Source organism: Camelina sativa, chromosome 11 (assembly GCF_000633955.1).
Source record: "Camelina sativa cultivar DH55 chromosome 11, Cs, whole genome shotgun sequence".
In the NCBI taxonomy this organism is placed as follows: domain Eukaryota; kingdom Viridiplantae; phylum Streptophyta; class Magnoliopsida; order Brassicales; family Brassicaceae; genus Camelina; species Camelina sativa.
This window is the reverse complement of record NC_025695.1, coordinates 21828725-21850059: the sequence shown is the minus strand read 5'-3', so window position 1 is coordinate 21850059 and position 21335 is coordinate 21828725. Positions and strand designations below refer to the sequence as shown.

General features: G+C 34.0%; 4 protein-coding genes across 10 annotated transcripts in view; 2 read left to right on the top strand and 2 right to left on the bottom strand.

Annotated features, from left to right (window-relative positions):
- Nucleotides 1639–2522, top strand: LOC104724032 (protein COFACTOR ASSEMBLY OF COMPLEX C SUBUNIT B CCB3, chloroplastic-like). Its single transcript, XM_010442482.2, has 2 exons — nt 1639–1775; nt 1871–2522. Exons 1-2 carry the CDS (start codon nt 1725–1727, stop codon nt 2348–2350), a joined length of 531 nt encoding a protein of 176 aa, XP_010440784.1. The 5' UTR covers nt 1639–1724; the 3' UTR covers nt 2351–2522.
- Nucleotides 2699–5028, bottom strand: LOC104724031 (beta-amyrin 28-oxidase-like). 2 transcript variants are annotated; one of them, XM_019231549.1, is made up of 4 exons: nt 4473–5028; nt 3988–4394; nt 3237–3421; nt 2699–3142 (listed from the first exon to the last, which is right to left on the bottom strand). In XM_019231549.1, the coding sequence occupies exons 1-4, from the start codon at nt 4550–4552 to the stop codon at nt 2843–2845; spliced, it is 972 nt and encodes a 323-aa protein (XP_019087094.1). In that variant the 5' UTR covers nt 4553–5028; the 3' UTR covers nt 2699–2842. The 2 variants fall into 2 exon arrangements, with proteins under 2 accessions (XP_019087094.1, XP_010440783.1); XM_010442481.2 differs by having other exon boundaries at nt 4477–5028.
- LOC104724030 lies at nt 9258–12218 on the top strand. Of its 4 annotated transcripts, none has more exons than XM_019231555.1 (5): nt 9258–9355; nt 9585–10096; nt 10611–10689; nt 10791–10855; nt 11911–12218. In XM_019231555.1, exons 2-5 carry the CDS (start codon nt 9608–9610, stop codon nt 12130–12132), a joined length of 855 nt encoding a protein of 284 aa, XP_019087100.1. In that variant the 5' UTR covers nt 9258–9355; nt 9585–9607; the 3' UTR covers nt 12133–12218. The 4 variants fall into 4 exon arrangements, with proteins under 4 accessions (XP_019087100.1, XP_019087099.1, XP_019087098.1 ...); XM_019231554.1 differs by having other exon boundaries at nt 9272–9355; nt 9569–10096; XM_019231553.1 differs by having other exon boundaries at nt 9287–9355; nt 9547–10096.
- LOC104724029 (serine/threonine-protein kinase ppk15) overlaps nt 12429–21335 on the bottom strand; it is a 10594-nt gene continuing 1687 nt past the window's right edge. Inside the window, exons 1-19 of one of the 3 annotated variants that reach the window (XM_010442478.2) lie at nt 19920–20633; nt 18436–18635; nt 18146–18299; nt 17930–18039; nt 17730–17799; nt 17552–17634; nt 17390–17468; nt 17262–17302; nt 16828–16950; nt 16265–16415; nt 15906–16020; nt 15718–15800; nt 15539–15613; nt 15108–15182; nt 14359–15025; nt 14217–14286; nt 13623–13778; nt 12862–13160; nt 12429–12749 (exon numbers count right to left, since the gene is read on the bottom strand). In XM_010442478.2, coding sequence (XP_010440780.1) covers nt 12673–12749; nt 12862–13160; nt 13623–13778; nt 14217–14286; nt 14359–15025; nt 15108–15182; nt 15539–15613; nt 15718–15800; nt 15906–16020; nt 16265–16415; nt 16828–16950; nt 17262–17302; nt 17390–17468; nt 17552–17634; nt 17730–17799; nt 17930–18039; nt 18146–18299; nt 18436–18635; nt 19920–20057 — 2766 coding nt within the window. In that variant the 5' untranslated portion in view covers nt 20058–20633 and the 3' untranslated portion in view covers nt 12429–12672. Of the gene's footprint in view, nt 12750–12861; nt 13161–13622; nt 13779–14216; nt 15026–15107; nt 15183–15538; nt 15614–15717; nt 15801–15905; nt 16021–16264; nt 16416–16827; nt 16951–17261; nt 17303–17389; nt 17469–17551; nt 17635–17729; nt 17800–17929; nt 18040–18145; nt 18300–18435; nt 18636–19919; nt 20634–21335 lie in introns of those variants that run through there. The other 2 variants (XM_019232809.1, XM_010442477.2) reach the window with 2 other exon arrangements.

Here is a 21335-nt window from a genome sequence, read left to right as displayed (position 1 = left end):
CCCCCCCCCCCCCAAACTCTCTTTTCTTTCTTTTTATCAATATACAATATTTTTTTCTCTTTTTCTCTCTTACAATATAACGAGAAGGAATGAGAAAAACAAATGTTAAATTCACAAAATCTCCAATTATTCAATTCATCTTTATTTTTTCTCTTTCCTTCTCATTTCTCTCTCTCTCTTTTCTTTTTCTTGGTATTCCTTTCTTTAACATTTGTTTTTCATTTTAATTAATATATATTTTAGGTGTAACTTGTAAATAAACATTGTTTGCATATTTCAATTTTTTGTTTCCACAAAAATTAGAGTAATTTATAAGTTCAATCTAAATCAAATATAATTAAATGGTGTTCATAGCCAAATTAACAATTTTTAAGTCCAAACTAAATTAAGTAAATAATTTTGGAATTAAAATTTTATTGAACTAAATTTTCTATCTAAAAAATTGTATTCTAACATAATTTTCTATCTAAAAAATTGCATTATAACCTATCAATAAATATCTATCCATATAGACACCCTTTGAAACTCTTGTTTGATTCTATAAGATGTGTCTATGCTTGATGTGTATACTATTACAACTCGTGGATACAAGTTACAACGACATCATCGAATCCATATAACCATGGTCATGTGGATACTATTACAATTCATGGATACAAGTTACACATGTGGATAGTAACTTGAAATCCATGTGGAGTTAGTGCATTAATATTCACTTTTAAGATATATGGTTAGGCTTTCACATTTTGTGTCTAGTATTTTGTGTGTTAGGCTTAAAGATTTAGGTCTTTCGTGGATTCAATGTCTGTGTATAGGGTTTGGGTAATATGTTTCTTGTATAAGCTTCAATATTTAGGATTTATAATCATGTGTTACTATTACCCACAAATTCTATTGGTATCTACATGACCACAAACATATGGATTGATGTTGTCATTGTACCATAAACCCTAAATCTAAGCCTTAAACACTAAACCCTAAACCCTAACATCTAAACCCTAAACCTAAAACATTGATGTTGAATCCACATAAACTTGTCAATTCACCGTTTACTTTGAATAATTGTTTGTTTAATAGTTATTTATGAAAAGCCATAAATTGATTTGATATGTTTTTTTTTTTTGTCGTTTAGTAAGTATCCATAATTTATCATCCACATAACACTGAACAAATGTAGTTTGTTCAACTACAAATAGATAATATCTAATATAATAATTCATTTAAAATATAGCAAAATGCATATTAAAATATATAAAAAATATAATTATAATTTATTGTATAAAAATAAATAGATAATTTTTTGATAATAACTAACTAAAGTAGAAAACAAACAAAAAAAAGAAAGAGATAAAGAGAGAGAGGTCGACACACACCCAAAAAAATTATCTTTAGTAGTTAGCTTGCTTATTTTTTGAGGACAAATTGGTTATAAAATTTGTGAACAATAGTGAAGAAGTGTGTAAAAGTACACCAATAGTAAAAAGTATGTCAAAATGAAAAATGTTTATACAAAACTAGGTGTAAATGCAAATAACCCTTTTTAATATAGATAAACTATTGATTTTCGAAATTTTGGAAAAATCAACCCAAGTTCTTAAGGTCGTACGGGGGATATGCACATTCCACGTCAGCAATTATCAGATTAACAACATCTTCCGGAACCCATTTACTGTCTCTTCTCAACCTTACGCTCAAGAATAGATTCACAAAACTCAGAGATTGTGATGACAACAGTTGCCTCCGGCTTCGTCTCTTTCTCGCCGGCGCTGCTCCATGTGAGTGACAATGAATTCAGCAACACTTTCATCACTCGATCAATCAATCTCTCTCTCTCTCTCTCGAAATTGATAATTCTTTTTTTTCTTCGCAGGCGAAATCTCGTCGACCCTTTCCCAATTTCCGAAATCGCTCTCCGTCTCTTCCCACAGTTTCAGCATCACTGAGAAGCAACGTAGAAGCAGACACAACAGCAAACCTCTACTCCAACATACGAGAAACCAATTCGGTTTCGGGTTTGTTACATAACAGCATTACTCTGGCAGATTTAGATCCAGGAACCGCCAAGGTCGCGATTGGTATCTTAGGTCCAGCTTTATCTGCTTTTGGGTTTCTATTCATCGTGAGGATCGTCATGTCTTGGTACCCGAAACTCCCTGTCGACAAGTTCCCTTACGTTTTAGCTTACGCTCCGACCGAACCAATCCTTGCCCAGACTAGGAAAGTGATTCCGCCACTTGCGGGTGTTGATGTGACTCCTGTGGTTTGGTTCGGGCTTTTGAGTTTCCTTAGTGAGATTTTGGTTGGTCCACAGGGACTTCTTGTTCTTGTTTCCCAACAACAAGTTAGCTAAAATCACTTCATTTTATCATACTCTGGTCTGTGCTTAGTTTTCCCACATCACTCACATATATGATTTTTGCTTGGCTCTTACCATTCTTCTCGTGTGATAACGATCATGATTTGCTGTTTAAAACCACTTTGGGTTTGTTTTCATGTCATAACAAACAATATCGTTTAGTCGAGATTCTTGAGAGCAAATGGAAGAACACAAGTCTAGCCAGTCCGAAGAGTCATTCGTCTAGAGAACACTTTGTGTAAACTTCTTTATTGCTCCAAAGACCTTGTAGTCTCGGAGTTATCAAGACAAGTATTAGCTATGTAATTACTGATAAGAAGAGACTCTACGTTGCCAAGAACATAAGCGAAAATTTTATTATTATCCATGGGTGAACAACTACAATGAAGAAGACATGAGGCCAATACACTCTTAATTCTTATATAGGCTAATGTTATCACTCTTAATTCTTATGTGATAACGATCCATCAAGTTTCAAATTTTGACTCAAGATTGAGGAAAAATTGTAATAGGGAGACCTTTGCTTGGTATTGGCAAGGGATCAACCACTCTTTTATTTTCCTTTGGAGACACTAATTCCCACTTGAATCTCTTAACAAGATTGTGCATAACTATAAGAATCTCTAGACGACCATACTCTCTCCCTGGACACATTCTGGGCCCTCCTCCAAATGGAACATATGTATAAGGCTTCGGACCACTTCCTTCGAATCGGTTTGGATCAAATCTCTCTGGTTCTGGGAAGTAGTCTGGATTCATATGTGTCGCGGTGGCACTCCAATATAACTATATGTTTATGATTATGATCAGCACACCAAAGATTTAATGCATGAGTATGATATGTATGTCAATATATGTAAAGGACCTGGAGTAGCCTTACCTTCCATCCTTTAGGGATGTAAAAACCCTTAAATGAGAAGTGATCGATGGCTTCACGAAAAGTGCCAGGAACAGGAGGAACAATTCTCATCACTTCACATGCAACATTCCATGAATATCTCATTTTCTCAATGTCCTCCCACCTTAATCCTTTTTCTTTCTTCTGGTTTAGTATCTCCTTTTGCTCTGCAATTCCTTAGGGTGAGTTATTTCTTTTCTTGTAAAATTCAAAACCAAGGCATAAAATCAACCACCCCATCACAAAGTTATTAATTTCGAGTTGTGTTTATCATGATGTCGACATGGTTAGCTATTTCAAAATAATATTTATTGGTGTTATAGGAACATGATTGATAAGGAAAAAGAGTTGTCAAATTTATGACACCAACAATACAAATTAGCAAAGCTAGTTTAATAACATTTTCAGATTCATTCAGTAGTTTTAATTTTTACTTGCTACAACATGGATTATGCAGATCAATAACCGACATGCCGTAGATGAGTTTTGAATCCGGACAAACCAGTATGCTACATGTGTTTGTTGTCGATTCAATTGTAGTCATTATTTGTAGTGGTTGCTACAATATTTATTTTATTCATTATCCCAAAAAAATAGTCATAAGATATGTATCCTTAAAAATGAGTCATAAATTATTATTGAGGAAGTTATCGTGAACGAAAGAACAAAATAAATAAAGGAGATGTGATGAGACCATAACTAGACATATAATATATATTATGGAGGTGCGTACCTTGTAGCACACGTTGGTAGATATGAGGGAATTCAGCAAGATAATTAACAATAAAAGTGCATACAGTACTGGCTGTGTCGTGTCCTCCGATTAACACTCCAATAATCTTATCCGCCAAATCCTCGTCTTTGGTCTCTCCTATGTTCATCAACATATGAGATAATATGTCTTTTTCCTCTAATGCTTTCCCATCTTTTAGCTCTTCTTTCCTCTGCCTTATGATCGCGGAAACCTCTTTTCGGAGTAACCTCGACGCCTTGATGGCTCGGTTAAACCGTGTTCCTGGTAAGTCTATCGGGATTGAGAAGACCCCTACCGCTACCGTATTGAATTTTTCTCTTAGTTGCCTTACTCTTTCGGGGTCGTCCAAGCTGAGTAACGAACGGCATGCTATTGAAAACGTGAACCTGATTGAGAATTTTTTGTAAGTCATGAAACAGGTTTTTAAAATGTTAACATAAGATGCATGAGAAGCAGAATAATACATAATTTTTGGTGAGAGGGAAGACAATGAGCTGGTCTTGATTGGCCCATTCCATCTCAAAATGTCTTTGAGCAATCTCATCCATAACGCCTACATATTTCCTCAAAGCCTCAGGTTTCATGAACTGCGAAAGAATCATCCTCAGCTTCTTGGCCTCTTCCTTGGAGCTCGTCTGCATTGAAGAAGGGAATATCTTATTAACAGAATCTGGCCACCACGAGACCACGAGCTTGTTCTCGTTGGTGAATAGAAACTTGTTTCCAGAGGCACCAGTCACCATCGCCGTGGGAGACCCAAAAAGGTGGGTCTTGAAGACACATGACGAGGAGGAGGAGTAGAAGCGACGAACTCGGTCGGTGATGAACTTCTCTGGATGGCCTCGACGGCCCGCAGAGAGGAACGATAAACTCTCTCCAATTGAGGGAAAACCAATCTTTCCCGGAGGAAGGTTTTGATACAAGAAGTGTGAGAAATGTTTTCTAAGGAGGAATAAGAGAGAAATAATAATGGAGCTAATGGAGAGGAATATGACTTTCAAATACATACTTTCTTTTTGTTTATGGCTTATTCTTCTAATTTTGTTTTGTTCGGTTTACAATGCTTTTTTATTTATAGACGTAGGTGAGCCTGGATTTGAGGTTCAGTATAAATGTTTTTGTCTTTTTGATTACTTTGCACTGTCAAAAAGAAATATACTGACATCACATAAACGTACACCAAACTGATTAAACCATGCATATCTAGCTTTTTATTATTACTATCATTGTTTTTTTGGAGCATATCAAACCAACTAGCTATGTCAAAGTTATACTAGTATTAATCAAATGTTGGTAGGTGAGTAAACATCGTTTATATTAAGGTGTTTAAGTTAGTACTTATTACTTATTAAATATTTATATACTTTTATATTTCAGCCTTGTAAGATATTGCTTATTCCATCGTCCATGCGTTTATATTTCAGCAATCGTTTATTTCTCCTAATTTTTTTTTTTTTTTCCTTTTTAGTTGCTGTTAATTTATTTCATCATGCTACTCTAAGCAACAACATCACCATAATCATCAACTAACAACTACCCTAAGCATCTATTCCTAATTTTCACCATCAGCATCAACTAACAACTAACAAATGTAGCATTAATTAATTTGACTAACCATATTTTGTCCTATAAATAAATGAAATTTAAATAATCATTATACTAATATATATACCATCATTTCTATCACATATTTTTATATATTAATTTATCAGTATTATGACTTCCAATCGTTAAATATAGCTTTAAATTAGTTTTATCCCATAGTATATATTATTTAAGAAACATAAAATAAATAAGTGATTGAGCCACAAATTTTAGAATTAAGAAGAAAACAATAAGACTTAAATTATAAAATCAAAATTAATGAATTAAATGAGAAAACAGACAAATTTAGATGTGGATATGGTTAAATTATATTCACTCAATAATTCTTGTCTTCAGTTTAGCAATGATCGGCAAGCAAGTCACGCCACGACATGCAATACAACACAACAACCCAATAGACTCTGATTAAACAAACATTAATCCCACTCCGTGATCATGCAAGCTACAACACTTAGGCCATGAATGGATGCAGTTTTTGATTCAGTTTTTCGATTTGGTTTTTGGTTTTTGAATTTTAGATTTTAGTTTTAGATTTTGCTATTAGGTTTTTGTTTGAAAAATCCCAAAAAATGGTTTTTGGTTTCTGAGAGAAATAAACCTAGAAAGAGTAAAAACTAGATTCCCTAAATTATAGAAGTACTAAAAAACTAAAATCGTGAATGGAAGAGTACAACGAAAAAGTTTTTCTAAATGCTAGAGAATCCAAAATTTTAAAATCTTGATTGGCTAAAAATGAGTTTTTGAAAAACAAAAACCAAAATCTCTTTTAAAATCTAAAAAACATTCAAGGCCTTAACCCTTGTCAGTTTAACATATCACTAAACCTGGCCGGAACACAAATCAACTTAGCGAGTTCCGGATAACAAAGTCTGGGGCTACGCTATATTGTTTGTTTTGCTGTGGATTCAACTTTTCTTATTTTAATCTTATTTTTGTATTTATTTTAATACTATAATTAGTTTTCAATATTCATATTCACAGCACTTTCCTAAAAAGAAACATCACATTCCTTTTTTGCCAATAATTATATTCAACATTTTCAAATAGTACTTACATATATTCCTTTTTTGGGTACTATTTGGTCAAATAGTAGTTCCTTAATTTCTCTTTAAAATTGTGCTTACATATATACCCTATTTTTTACGATAAAATTCTGGATTGTATTTTTAAAATATAAAAGATGATAATAACTATTTTGTGTAATTGTATAATTTCTTTTTTTTAGATATTAAATTTTCAGTGAGGCTATTTAAGTAATTTTATATATTTAAAAGTAGTTTTTAACCTAAAAAAAAAAGAATAGGGTATTTTTTAAAAGTAAACTTAAAACCAAGGAATTTTTCTAAATTTGCTCAAAATTATATATTGAATAACTCAAATAAATAAGTCAGTTATTCAAGATTGATATAAAATAGTCTTACAATATATGTTTTCTCCATCCATATCTATATATATAAAGTTAACTTTTCTCTCTTCTCCTTTCTCCACATCAGCATCCACCTATGCAATATTATATATATATTTGTATAAAAAATACTATTTTAAATATTTATTAATTGCATATTTATTACTTATAATTAATAATAATAATAAAAATAAATTAAGTAAAACTATTTTAACTATTCATTCATTGCATATTTATTACTTATAATTAATAATAATAAAAATAAATAAAAACGAACTAAATTAAATTAATTGAATTTTAAAATAGTAAAATCAATAATATAAATTTGTTTTAGTAAATAATAAATAATAACTAAATAAAAATAAATTAAGTAAAATAAATGAAAATTTTCAAATATTAAAAATACTACTATGTATTTGTTTAAGTAGTAATGTTCTTATTCAAATTTTAACCAAAAAATGATCATATTCCAAAATTTAGAATGGGATAATAAGTTTTATAATGGAAGTAAGATTTTAATGCATGGTGTAGTAAAAAAATAATTTATGTAATTGTATTTATAAAAATCTAAACATAAAAATAAAATTGAAGTGAAACATTAGTTTCTAAGAATATGTACTACAAATATTTATTATTAAATTTCACTTAAAAATAAATAAAATATTAATTACTTAACTCAACTTAAATTTTTTTATCTAAAACGAAGATATTGTAAATGTCACATTTTTTTGCGAAAACTATGAAAAATATTTTAAAAAATAATCCATCTAAAAAAACAATGGTCACAAAATATAGAGAAAATGATATGTAAGCTATTACAAAAAGTGATACTTGTATAGCATATCTCAGAAAATATATTATCAACTAGAGATATAATTCTATAACATGATAAAAAATAATATATAAAACAAGTGTGAGAGGTCATCAATTTTATCAAATGCTTTCAATTCAAAATATTGACAGAAGTAACATGTTTAAAGTACACTATGTTTTTTTTTTAGAAGACGAAGCTGAGGCTACATCACAAAATTAATATCTGAAAATAACATATGAGGTTTTAGGAAAATATGTAACTTGATTTAGTGAACGAATATTTATTATCGGGTTTAACCGTTTCACCAACTAAGCATTTTTGACTTGGTCAGAAATTCTATTATGGCAGGTGATGCACTTGGACAACCCTGTTGTAGTGACATAGCACTAAAACTGTTAATAAAACTTTGTATATTTGCATTTAATGTGGGATATTGATATGTTTAAATAATCTCTATAATTAAGTCAACGATTGACATTCAACGTTAGAACTTTTAAGAAAATGTTTTTATGAGATATAAATATGGAATGAATTCTTCTAAGAATAAAATGTCAGAATTGTTTACTTTTTCAGTAAAGTTTTTAAGTCATTTTTTATTACCAAGTGATATATTATTGATTTGCAAGGAAAATATTACTGCAACACTAGACAATATATGTTATATATAAATTAGTAAAATATTTATCTTTTAGTCTTCAAATGATTATATTTATATTCAATGTTTTTTGTTAATAAAAAAATTAACGAAAAACTCCTTAGTGTTTATACAGATTTATATTCAAAAATTTAAATGATTTATATTTAAGCTCAAGAATTTATATTAATAAAAATATTTTAAATTAAAATTCTGCGTGTGTGCGGATAGAAAGTCTAGTTATATATAAAAAGAAATACTTTTCTCTCTATTAGAATTTAAAAGTAAAATTAATTTAAATCCGTATTTTGACTTAACCGATTCGGTTAGATGGACGATTTTCGTTTGGGTTTTCCTTTTAGTATAGATTTAGGTCTATGTTTAGGCCCCAATAAACTCAACTGATACGCAGCCCACTTCGGAAAGGTGTTACAACTTACAACCGGTGTTGATTGATCACTGTCGTGCTTTTAGGGGTTTTCCGATAGATGCAATGCAATGGTGAGAGTGAGAGTCTCTTTTGTTTTTTCTCTTTTTTTTTTTTTTGGTCTTTCTGAAAATTTTAATTATAAATTGTACTAAGTGATAGCATGTTCTTATCTTCGATGTGCATTTACTCAAAGTTGCAGAACCGACCACTTTTAAATTAAAAGTTTTAATGCGTCATATTCTGACTGAGAAAGTCAAAACAAGTGATAGAGATAGAAACAAACACGTACGTTAAAGATCACAAAAACCACAATTTGCCATGAAGTCTTCTGTTGCGCTGTCCAAATTTTAGCACGTGTCCCTCTGTTTCTCTCGTTCTTAGTGATTTTTTTCCTACATTTTTAATTCTTCTCTTCCGATGCCATATCTTTGGTCATCCTCATTTTAATCGCCGAATCAGGTTTGAACTCTACATTTTCTGGAAGATGCATAAATTGCATGCTCGTTACTTAAATTTTTTTGTTTCTACCTAGATATAAATAAGTTCTTAATTCAATAATGTTTATTTTGATTAGTCAATCCTCACTGGTTTAGTTTCTTATAGAAACATGTTTGTTCTTAAAACTTAATATATAATTATTTGCAATGTAGTTTATGTTGCTAATTTAATCAGTGTGGTCGGATGGAAGATGGCACGAGAGTGGATGGGAAGATGGGTTGGATTTGGAGGAAAGGGGTCAGTGTGTGTAAGAAGGTTCTTGCAGCATGTTTTGTACTGTTTTCTGCACCATTTCTAGTTCCGCCACTCTTTGTTGCCTCCACAATCGCGTTGATCTCGTCCCTTCCTTATTTTTTCTTCTTGGCAAGCTATGTTTGTATTGAAAAGTTGATGAGAAAACTGCTTCCTGCTACGGCTTTTGGTGGAAGATGTGATCACAAAGTGATGCTACTCTCTAACAAGATCGGTCACGGTGATGAAGGCATAGCACGAGTGGCTATAAGTGAGCCGATTCTTGTTCAGATTGAGGAAGAGAGGACTATTGCAATAGCTTATAGGGAAGATGAGGATATGACAAAAGATTTAAGGAGCTGGTTAGAGAGTATTAGAGATGAGGGTACAACTAATCAATCACTTGATAGAGGAATCTCTACAAAAAGTTTTGAAGATGATCGGGACAAAGATCAGTCGATAGTTCGTAGCNGATGGCACGAGAGTGGATGGGAAGATGGGTTGGATTTGGAGGAAAGGGGTCAGTGTGTGTAAGAAGGTTCTTGCAGCATGTTTTGTACTGTTTTCTGCACCATTTCTAGTTCCGCCACTCTTTGTTGCCTCCACAATCGCGTTGATCTCGTCCCTTCCTTATTTTTTCTTCTTGGCAAGCTATGTTTGTATTGAAAAGTTGATGAGAAAACTGCTTCCTTCTACGGCTTTTGGTGGAAGATGTGATCACAAAGTGATGCTACTCTCTAACAAGATCGGTCACGGTGATGAAGGCATAGCACGAGTGGCTATAAGTGAGCCGATTCTTGTTCAGATTGAGGAAGAGAGGACTATTGCAATAGCTTATAGGGAAGATGAGGATATGACAAAAGATTTAAGGAGCTGGTTAGAGAGTATTAGAGATGAGGGTACAACTAATCAATCACTTGATAGAGGAATCTCTACAAAAAGTTTTGAAGATGATCGGGACAAAGATCAGTCGATAGTTCCTAGAGATGCCAAGTCAGAGAATGTTAGAGCACGACTTGAAGATCTTTTAGGAACGAAGCAAGTTTCTATGACTAGACATGAAGGTGATTATATATAAATGGCAGCTTTAAGGTTTTAATAATGTTGAATTGCTTGAAACTAGCTTATGAATCTTTCAATCTCTAATCTATTTATTTATTTTCAGGGGAACTTAAGTCCACTACAACTAAAGCAGCTAGAGGGAAGGATATGGAAAATTCTTCAACTGCGGTTAGTGTATTTCTCTCTCTCTATATATATATACATATATATATATACATATATATATATATTTTTATGGGTCAATCCTCTCTAATTACGAAGCTTCTTGTTTGATTTGATGACGTTATGATCTCAAGTAAACCAAATATGCGGTTGTTTAAATCGCTCCTTTTAGATGGTCTTTTGAGGGTTGATTTGATATTATTATATGTTTCTGAGACCAGTAGTTGTTAGAGTGTGTAACAACACTATATATAAGTGGGTATAATGCACAGTCAAAGGCTAGGTTTATGGTAGGATCACGACTCCTGTAAGGTAGAGAGCGTAGACGAAATGCCATCAGTATTAATGAGGTCTTGAAAGGAGAACAACATAGCTAGGGTACGGATTTTTGGTTAAGTGGTTAATGAAAATGTGATCTTTCCTAGCCACTCTAATGTCTTGACTAACGAGACAGCCGTTAGAGAAAGATGTGAGAGTGGCACGTGAGACCGGTGATGTCAAACTTAAAGTAATTTGTTTGCATATCTATGTATTATAAGAATAGAAAGGAAATTTTTTTCATTATTCAGTCACTTAAAGAGGGTGTTTTGGTAGGGCATGTCTTAGACAAGCGTCAGTTCTTTAGAGGCTGTTTAGGGTATGTCTATTCTATTTTGAATAGTGTTTTATTGAAAGTCCTTAGCGTCCGTGTAATAGCTTAGCTTCTTGAACGATCACATACCTATATCTCTAGTGATGAATTCAGATGTTTTTCATTTCAACTTGCCTCTAATTCAAATGAGTATCTCAAAGAACTGTGTCAAAGTCAAGAAATTTGCTTAAGGATGAAACCTAAGTGCAGTGTGAACATAAGTGTAACATAGTACATAAGAAGAACTTATTCAAGAAGCTTGTGGATACATTACCCGATATCTTTAACTAAATCTTATTGTAACAGATTGACTTGTTCTTACTGATTTTCTTTACCAATATGTTTAATTGTCATCATGCATTGAAGTTTCTGATTTCTCTTAAAGGGGTATTTCTTGTTTGGCTACTTAAATTAAGTTTTTTGGGTGAAGGTGAAAGCGTTGTATAGCGAGGAACAAATATGGACGAAGATCGAGGCATTAAGGAAGGTAGTTGGCTATAGTGCTGCGAGGAGCACGACATATTTAGAAGAATTGAAGGCGCTTTACATGTTCACGGGTGTGGAAATGCCCACATCGACGTTGGAGAATCAAGACATTGCAAAAGTTACTGAGGGGCTTTCCTTTCTAATGTCCGTTATTGGAATACAATAGAGTGTTTGATAGTAAGTTATTGTATAGCTTTAAACACTCTTCTTTTGAACTGCACAATCGTGAATGATCGTTTTCTTTTGTGTGTATGCAACCTGTTTTTATTTTTGCCTTCTTCTTTGTCTTTCCTAGCTCTCTTGATCAGAGAATTTCAACTCGGCAATATATAAGTAATACCTTAATTAGAGCTTGAACACTACGGGATTTAATGCAGTATGAAATATTCTTGGGTTAGAGCTTAAACACTAAGGATCTCAATTTTCAAGGTTACTGAGTTATTAACTTTCTCAAAAGAGACATTCATCAGAAAATATCGATAAGAAATTCCGAGAGATAACAATATCAATGATAACATACTTTTTTTTTTTTTTTTTTGGTTTATTTGTGCAAAAAGCACAATGAATAAGCACGTTCTGATCAGAAGCCCACAAGCCATGAACTAGGTTTGTTTCTTGTCTCAGTACAACTTTGTTCCCACACTTCCAACAATAAGATTGCACACCAAGGGAAAGAACAAAATAAATGAGAGATAAGACTGCGGAGTTAAGCAATACTTCCGTAGTCCATCCTTCCATGGGACGTCGATGGAACATTCGGGACATGATTGTTAGTCCTACGTCCTACAAGATAAAACAGAAATTAAGTTCCAGTTTAAGACACCCAACCAGAGGCCGTAGACAAACAAAAAAAAAAATCTTCACGAGAAGACTTATGATGAGTGAAAGAAAGTACCCCAAGGTACCCCATCGGTATATGAGCTACTTCTGGGTGAGCGTTGTTGACCCCCTGAATTGGTGTTGGAAGGAGGAAGCTGAGCGTTTATGTGATTCCGATCCACAGCTCTTCCAGCGTTTGGTCTCCCATGGTTGAACCGTTGTGGAGGTTGTTGCCCTAGGCGACTTGGAGAGTTCTGGGAGACATGAGGAGTAAATTGTGATCCTGGCATATGTTGACCAAATCTGGCATGAGGATCATTACTTGGAGGGCTGCCAATCTCTACTTGTGAAAAGGCTTGATTGGGAGCATATCTCCTGATATAGATTCAAAGTCACATCAAGAGAAAAATAAAAGTTCAAAGTTAGCTATCAGAGGACGTTCAAGTGATAAACAATACATCAAGTCTGGAACACACGTTAAGCTGCCTATCAACTAAGTCAGAGAATATACAATGGTTCATACATAAATTAATACTCTTAAGAGACTACCTGGTTACCTTTTCTAATAGGAATATAAGTTCTATCAAGATGACTATATTAACACAGCTAATATCACAAATACAGGAGACACCAATATGGGACTTTCTAGTATAAATCCCTGGTTCAGATTGAGCATAGTTCTGATACTCAACTACATAGTTTGTCGTGATAAGTTAATATGCATAGAAGATGTAAGATCCAGATATCACCAAAGTTAAAGGTCTGGTATCTAGCAGCATGTCAACCGCAAAGAAAGAAGGGTTCAGCATAGTTTCCCCAAGATGTCTCCAAGGTTACCTTTGGGTTGTCGGATTTGAGGATGAGGTAGAGGCATTACTGTTGAACCTTCTGGAAAAACTGGAGGCATCTGTTGAACCAAGTTGCATACCTCTGTTGAATGCATTAGGAAGAGAACTCTCATCCGCACTATCTTCTTCTAGAAGCAATTCATCACTGTACATGTAACAGAATTGTGCATAATAAATTTCCAATTGAAGGACTGGGGAAAACATGTAAATGAAAATAGAATTTTGACATACAAAAAGTATCTTATGCATCTGAAAGTAGCCAGGATGAAAAGTGGTTAAATATCAGTTCAGCTAGATGATTAAACAAAACAGAGAAAAACATCAGGTAACAAAGAATGATTAACACTAATGTGATTCGTTCTAAATCTCACACCACTGACCGACTTTGAACAGTTTCATGCCCACAAATTTGTCTATCAAGATTGAAATCCATATACCACCTAACAAGAACGTGATCATCTATCACAGAATGTGACATATATTTGGAATTGAAGACAATACAGGAACACAATATCACTCATTCTAGACAGAGAACCTTGACATTCTATAACCTGTAAAATTAGAGAATAATTTGTTTACTTGCCTGTAGTTTGGGTCCCAGTCTCCCGGATCAGGAACTGATGAGGCAATATCCGGCTTTTCAAGATGGGGTCCTGTATTGGAAGGATTACACATATTGGACCGAAGTGATGAGCTGGAAATGTTATGAGTAGAGTACCCCGTACTTAATGTTGTGTTTCCTTGTGTCTGTGTACGGTTTTTGACACCAGAATCCAATTGTCGCCGTGAAGGTGAACCAGAAAATTGTCCAGAATACCCCTCATTTTGATAAAAATTATCCATCCCATGTCCTTGCGCTTGGGCCAAGGAAGAATCCTGCGACTGAGAACCTCCAGAATATCCAACGCTCATTCTTCTGTTAATCTGACTAAACGCAGCCATCTTTCCTAGAGGAGACCCATGACAACTGTTTCTTACTGGAGATGTCGGGCCATGGTGTCCAGGAGACCCAGCTAAAAATTGATTGTTTGTATTTGGAGTAAATTGTGACGGACTAGTGCCGAGGGGTAATGGAGCAAAATTTCCAGCTGATGGACTTGTACCAAGACCATTTCCATGTGGGTACTGCATAACCCTGCGTCTGGCATCAGGACTAGTTCCAAGCATTGGGACACCACCTTTGTTTTGCATGTATAAGCCAGAATGATTCACAGGAGAATAATATGCAAACATATTTCCTGCCCCTCCATAGCTCCCATAGCTATTTTCTTGTATATTACCATCATTATAGCTACCATAGCTTCCAATACTCCCATAACTATTTGCATGTGAATAAGGAATCATCTGAAAATGGGGACTATTGTGCATTGGGATTCTGGTTCTCCCTGATACCTGTCAAGAAAGTAAATAAGTTTCAACAAGAGGTGCACAAACAGCTTCAAGGTGTTACAACTGAAGAGACAAAGAACCATACATGAGGAGAGAGACCAGCGGCAAACCAATGCCCTCCACCTGGATGATGGTCCACTTTAATATTTTGAGCAACATGCTACAAACAAAAGGGAAAGAGAACAAAAACCGGTTCAGTGAATAGAGGAATGTTTCACAAATGTCACTCTGCAAGAAAGAATTACATTTTTCTTTCAGCTAATCATCTTGCAAGATTACCAACTGAAGAATTTCTATCGAAAACAGAAAAGTTGAAACATCGAAAGACAATGCTAGAACGAAAAGTATGTTCCATCCATCTCATGATTATTTGGTTGAAAAATTATGAAATTTATATATCACTAGGAAATAAACATGAATCAAGGATAACACACCCACTGCTTTGAACACCATTAAGTATGACAACAGGGAAACAAAAGAAGTTTGAGACCTGGGAAGGAATTCCATTTGACTCACCACACGAGGTGTCTCTGGCGGAGGGTTGTATGGGCACGTAAAAGGTTCCCCAGTGATGAAAGGGTGCTTTGCTGCCTGAAAAAAATTGAAAAGTCGATGTTAACCATTATGGCTAGCAAGAAAACAGGAAGCCTTAAGAATTTAAATCTATAGATGGCTTTAGCCAGGAAGTTCAATACCTGAAAAGGTGACCAGCGTTTGGCTGGATCAAATTCAACAAGTCCTCTCAGAAAATCAATAAGAGCTAACCGGATTTGAGTTTCTGTGATAGTTCATGGAAGAAAAGCATAATAAAAAAAAGTCACCATGGAAGATAGTCCAGTACTATTCCAGCAAATTTAAGATCATCAGAGCAACCTGACTTTACCTTTGACTACATCGTCCTCAGGCAAGTTTATCTTGTAAGGATAGCTTTTAACGATTTCTTCAAGGTTCTTATGGTGGAAGTACTCTTTCCCAATTTCTGGCTTTTTCTTTTCTCTCTGGAAAGTTAGGAGTAAAGAACAGTATCCAGAAATATATCAACAAGGACAAATTTAAGGACAAATATTAATGCAATGTAAGAATAAAATTAATCCCCTAACGAAACATTTAAATCTTCTTTGTTCACTAATGTAATTGTCTTCCAGGTTTTAAATATCATATTTTAACTTCTCTCTTCTCTCATTCCCACCTCTCTCTCTTCATATTACTGTTTAGATCAGAGGTAAAGTAAGAATTACTTACAGCTTCAAACTCTTCTTCAGTCAGTGCCATATAAGCACTTTTGAGGCCACCATATGTTCCACCATTCCCTAAATTGTAGACACTCCCAACACATTTAAAGAACTTATTTGTATTTTTTGCTTCCTTGAGTACATAATCAGGTGGTTGTTTTCTGGAAAATTATATGACAGAAAATTTATACAATCATAAGAAACAGGAAGAGGCAAGAAACAAAAAAAAAACAAAAACAAAAGCTCCTTGTTGCTAGAAATCTCGACACTTGTTGCTTAAAAAGAAGCGAGGACTTCATAGTTGCACAAACGTTGAGAAGCTAAAATAGGGTTGCTGAAGACAAAGGGAACTAAAAGGATGACCATAAAGCACCAAGAATAAACACATAAATTAGCGAAAGTATATGGAACAAAAAAATGTAATAGTACGAGTATTGACCATCAAGGGAGCAGACCTAAATATTCCCAGACCCTATATTATAGACTGCTTGCTCATTTACTAATTTTATAATAAAATTCACTAAAATTATAGACTGCATTCTCATTTAACAATTCAATAATAAAGGATCATACCCCAGTATTTTAATCATACGCCTCAAGATATCAAATTCTGAACCTCCTGGAAACAGTGGCAATCCAAGAAACAGCTCGGCGACAATGCAGCCAAAAGACCACATGTCAATAGCTGTAGTGTATCTATATGGTGGTTAAGCTTTTACATACAACCTCGAGAAAGTTTTAGAAATCATGTACCATAGGAAGAAAACCAACTAACATTAGTTTGCATTTAAATTAATAAACGAAAAGAAAAGTTACAATTTACTGGAACTATAGCAACAAAGTTTATGAAATAAATCAATAAGATTCATAGATCAAAGAAAATTGTGATGATGATAGTGCAAACTAGCCTATCTCACTGACATGAGATCTTTCAGTGCCAGAGACTATGAGAAAACATTTTAATTTTTGTTCAGAAACGGTTCTTATCTTGGAATTTAAAAGGATACTGGTACCCAAGTAATACTTCTGGCGATCTGTAGTAACGACTCTGTAAGAAGATTGACCAGCAAGCTTAATTATTTTGTTTGGTTAGATATAACCTAACAGATAGGTAAATGGAAAGCAAGAAGAAAACCTGAATATATGAATAAACAGTTTTATCTTCCATGCACGCTGATCCAAAGTCAATTATCTTAATTTCAGTTGGCTTCACACTGATGCAATTGAAAAAAAAAATCCACTTGATTAAAGTTATCAGTTACAGTTTTGGGTATAGGAATGGTTCTAGAAAGTAGACCTGGCACACAGAAGAATATTTTCTGGCTTCAGATCACAATGGATTATGCCAGCATCTTTCAAAAGAGCCAAACCAAGTAAGATCTAGAGGACACCATAAAAAACAGTTGATACTGTAGATTAAAACAATAAAAAAGGAAACAAATCAGTGAAAACATAGATCTGGAAAATATAAATACCTGCTTCGAGAAGAGCTTGACTATACTTAATGACAGGCCTCTAAACTGATTTATCTTTATGAGCTCATACCTGAGAACCATAAATTACCAAGAACAACGGAATTATCATCAACAAACACTGTATACAGATCGCATGAAGGAAATTAGAGGAAAAGCATAAGTAAGATAGAAGGAGAAGATACTTCATTTAAACAACTTACAGGTTCATGTCGAGAAGTTCAAAGCATATGCACAGATGACGTTGATGTAAGAAGTAGTCGAATATGCGAACAATATGGTTCTTATCCTCTGGATCATACTTCTTATTTAGCTACACACCCAAGCGAAAAGTAAGAGACAGACAGACCCCATTAACGATTTTTCACTACGAAGAATATGAATACGAAGGATCATTAAAATATAGAATAATTACATACCGTTGTCAATATAGATACTTCAACCAGCGCCTGCTGATAGTATGCAGGCTGGTTTTTTATTACTTTCACAGCAACAAAGCTGTTCGTCTCAGGAACCCAGCATTTAGCAACCTGACCAAAAGTCCCATGGCCAAGAAGATCTTTGACAATGTATCTAAGAGAACGAGTGAAACTTCATCAAAAAGACAGGTATTGTAGAGGTTTAAATTTTATGCCTCTGACAGCACGCCAAAAGGAGGAACCGAATCGATGAAAACAAAAATTTGAAACTAAATAAAACAATAGCAAACCTCTGTCGTGAATCTGAACTGCAAAAGTCATCATTTACAGCCAGAATTAGATCAGAGTTGACATTATCGAAGCCATCATTGTGCACACCAACTGATGGAGTTGTCAAATACCGCTTAGGATTCAACTCTCCTCTATATTTGAACTGTGGGTCACATATTTTGTATGTCTCAACCAAGTCCCTAGTTAGTCTCACTACAACCTGCAAAAAGACATATATATATATATATATAAGTTAACTTGAGTTCTGAAAGTAGTGCAACAGAGACAAAAAATTTGACTGTTACCATCCTTAAGTAGATATACATTTCTGCTGTCTTGTAATAATAGTGATTCAATACAAGATAAAAAGGTAAATAGAGTATGAATAATAAGAATCACCTTGCTTAAAGTCAAGGCAAGAAGACAACAACATATATCAGTTAATTCCAAAACGATGCCCAACTATCCCAGCAGAATGATAGCACACTACAGCAGCTAGAAAACTAATGGGAGCGACTAGCTATATACTCAGCTAAACAGCCGCACAAGAAGCTCTGCAAATTGAACTCTGGTATGCATTCAAGTGATCCAACAAACCTACCAGCCAATTTCTTTAGCAAATAAACTATTCAGGTCAACTAGTGTGCACAACCATTCCCTACGCAAACCCAAAGTTCATGACAGAATTCAACCCAGTAATTATCAACTGCCTGTGTTGCAACTAAGATTAATGCAAGAAAATGCGCACTTGTTTATTAGATTGAAAATCCACATAGTTATGAAAATGGGTAGCATTTGGATTAAAATCGGAGATGAGCTGATTTTGGTTGGATGATGACACCTAAAAAACATGACGGAGTGGATAACTCTAACTTGACGCTGCATTACCAATGAAATAGTTGTTGAACTATATATTCTTCAGCTAAAGTACTACTTTACATGCATTGAGCAATATGTACAAAGTAAAATAGTATTTTCCAATGTAGATAGATATTAAATAAGTTTTCAACAACTTAAGATAAGATATAAACTAGAATTACACATCATTTAATGTAAGCCTCCAATGAAGCCAAACAGCCACTTTCTAAAGAATCACATGCATCACCTATATTCCATACATCCAAGGCACTTACCAGTGCGTTACCCTCTAAAATAACTCACGGTATAGTATAACTTCGGTAGATTTAGAGAGCGGATCTTCTAAGCCTCCTTTACTACTAGCGTAAGAGAATACATACTAGAATGTTTGTAAGACCGTCATGCATGACTGGACCAAGTCTGCTATTCAACTGAAAATTCATATAACCCTAGAGCTAACTGGCAGCTTTACAAACAACATTGGCTAACAGAACCAGCAGAGAAATCACTTGGCACTAGTCTCTATCCATTCTCACTATCTTTGTAAATTAAAAAAACCACACAAAAACAAAGCTTGATTTGATGCATTCAAAGATGACCTTAAAACTTACAGAGTCCATCTCAAAACCAAAAGATCAATACTTACCGGCTTCTTCACCGCAGCTCGAACTTTGCTTTCGGACCCTCTCTGTGGCAAATAACGCTTAAAAACCAGCTGAATTGGCTTCCACGGTGTTGATACAACCCCTATAGAACCACCATCGCCGGAACCAATGTCATCCATTATCTCAGAAACGAAAGAGTAAAAGAAACCCTCAATTGACCAAGCCCAAGTCTCTCATCAAAATCAAAATTAGATACGAAACAAGAACAATCACGAATCCTAATTCCTCGGGAAGAGCTCAGAAATCAGGAATTTGCGATGATTAGGGTAGGGAGACACCCAATTGACTCAAGTCCCATGCCCCTTTGCTCATCCAATCAAACCTCAAGTCAGCGCCCCAACTCGAAACCCTAAAATCGATCTATCGATAAATCAACATAAAATGTAATTAAAGGAATCGAGTTTTATGGCGTCGGAACACCAACAGCACCGGGACGATTTCAACTTGATGATTCAGATGAAAAAAAATTGAAATCGGAGGATTGGAGAATCGAAGACCCCAAGTGTTGGGGATTGCGAGGACCAAGAGAGAGACAGAGAGATTTTGAGAGAGAGAGAGAGAGAGAGAGAGAGAGGGAGAAAGTGAAGCTTTTTGTTGTGTTTTGTTAATGTGTTTGGGGGGTCTGAGGAAGGAAGATGATATGAGTCGATGGGTTCCGTCTTCAAAATGACAACTCCTGATTTTTGTTCTTTCTTCTTTTGCTTCCCTTCTTGCATATTTCTTCTCTTTTAAGTCTGGATTTTTTTTTGTTGATTATTATTATTATTATCATTTAATCCATATTATTTGCATCAATTTAAAATATCTTTTGTTAAATCTAAAGTTTGTATTTCATATTTTTATTTAATAGATGTTGCTTTTATTTTTTATTTTAGTCAGACAAATGTTGCTTCTATTTCTGAAGTTTTTATGATAATATACTTTAACCCTTTTTTTTTAGGGTCAAAGTATCAACTTTAACTTCTATTAAAATTTATCAGTAAATTTGGGATAAAATCATAATAGGGAAAATGCCTATTATATGCCCAATTTTTTCAATTTAGATTATTTATCTTCTTAATTTTTCGATAATTTAACACATAACTTTAGTTAATATTGTCATTTTGATCATGTCATAATCGATAATGTTATGACAAAAATGTTTGTGTTACATTTCGTATGGGTTTTATAAAGGTAAAAATAAAAAAAACTTTTAATACGTTCATCCTTATCTAAAATTGTTTCTTAGGCTTTGTGTTGTTAGGGTTAAATACTATATGATCATCTGGATATGAGAATATAAGAACCACATATGTATATTCAAATCTATTGTGTACCACTTCTAAAAAGCCAATTTAATGTACTTCCCTATGAATTTTGTTTACATTTTGGATTCTTGTAGTGATATTATCCATTAC

Bases quoted from the DNA above. Each gene is read 5' to 3' on its own strand.
- LOC104724032 (XM_010442482.2), top strand. From the start codon at position 1,725: ATGACAACAGTTGCCTCCGGCTTCGTCTCTTTCTCGCCGGCGCTGCTC. The intron at 1,776-1,870 runs GTGAGTGACAAT...TTTTCTTCGCAG, and splicing joins TCTCGCCGGCGCTGCTCCAT to GCGAAATCTCGTCGACCCTT.
- LOC104724031 (XM_010442481.2), bottom strand. From the start codon at position 5,015: ATGTATTTGAAAGTCATATTCCTCTCCATTAGCTCCATTATTATTTCT. The intron at 3,422-3,987 runs GTACGCACCTCC...AAGGAATTGCAG, and splicing joins CTACCAACGTGTGCTACAAG to AGCAAAAGGAGATACTAAAC. The intron at 3,143-3,236 runs GTAAGGCTACTC...ATAAACATATAG, and splicing joins ACATCCCTAAAGGATGGAAG to TTATATTGGAGTGCCACCGC.
- LOC104724030 (XM_019231554.1), top strand. From the start codon at position 9,578: ATGGAAGATGGCACGAGAGTGGATGGGAAGATGGGTTGGATTTGGAGG. The intron at 10,690-10,790 runs GTGATTATATAT...ATTTATTTTCAG, and splicing joins TTCTATGACTAGACATGAAG to GGGAACTTAAGTCCACTACA. The intron at 10,856-11,910 runs GTTAGTGTATTT...TTTTGGGTGAAG, and splicing joins TGGAAAATTCTTCAACTGCG to GTGAAAGCGTTGTATAGCGA.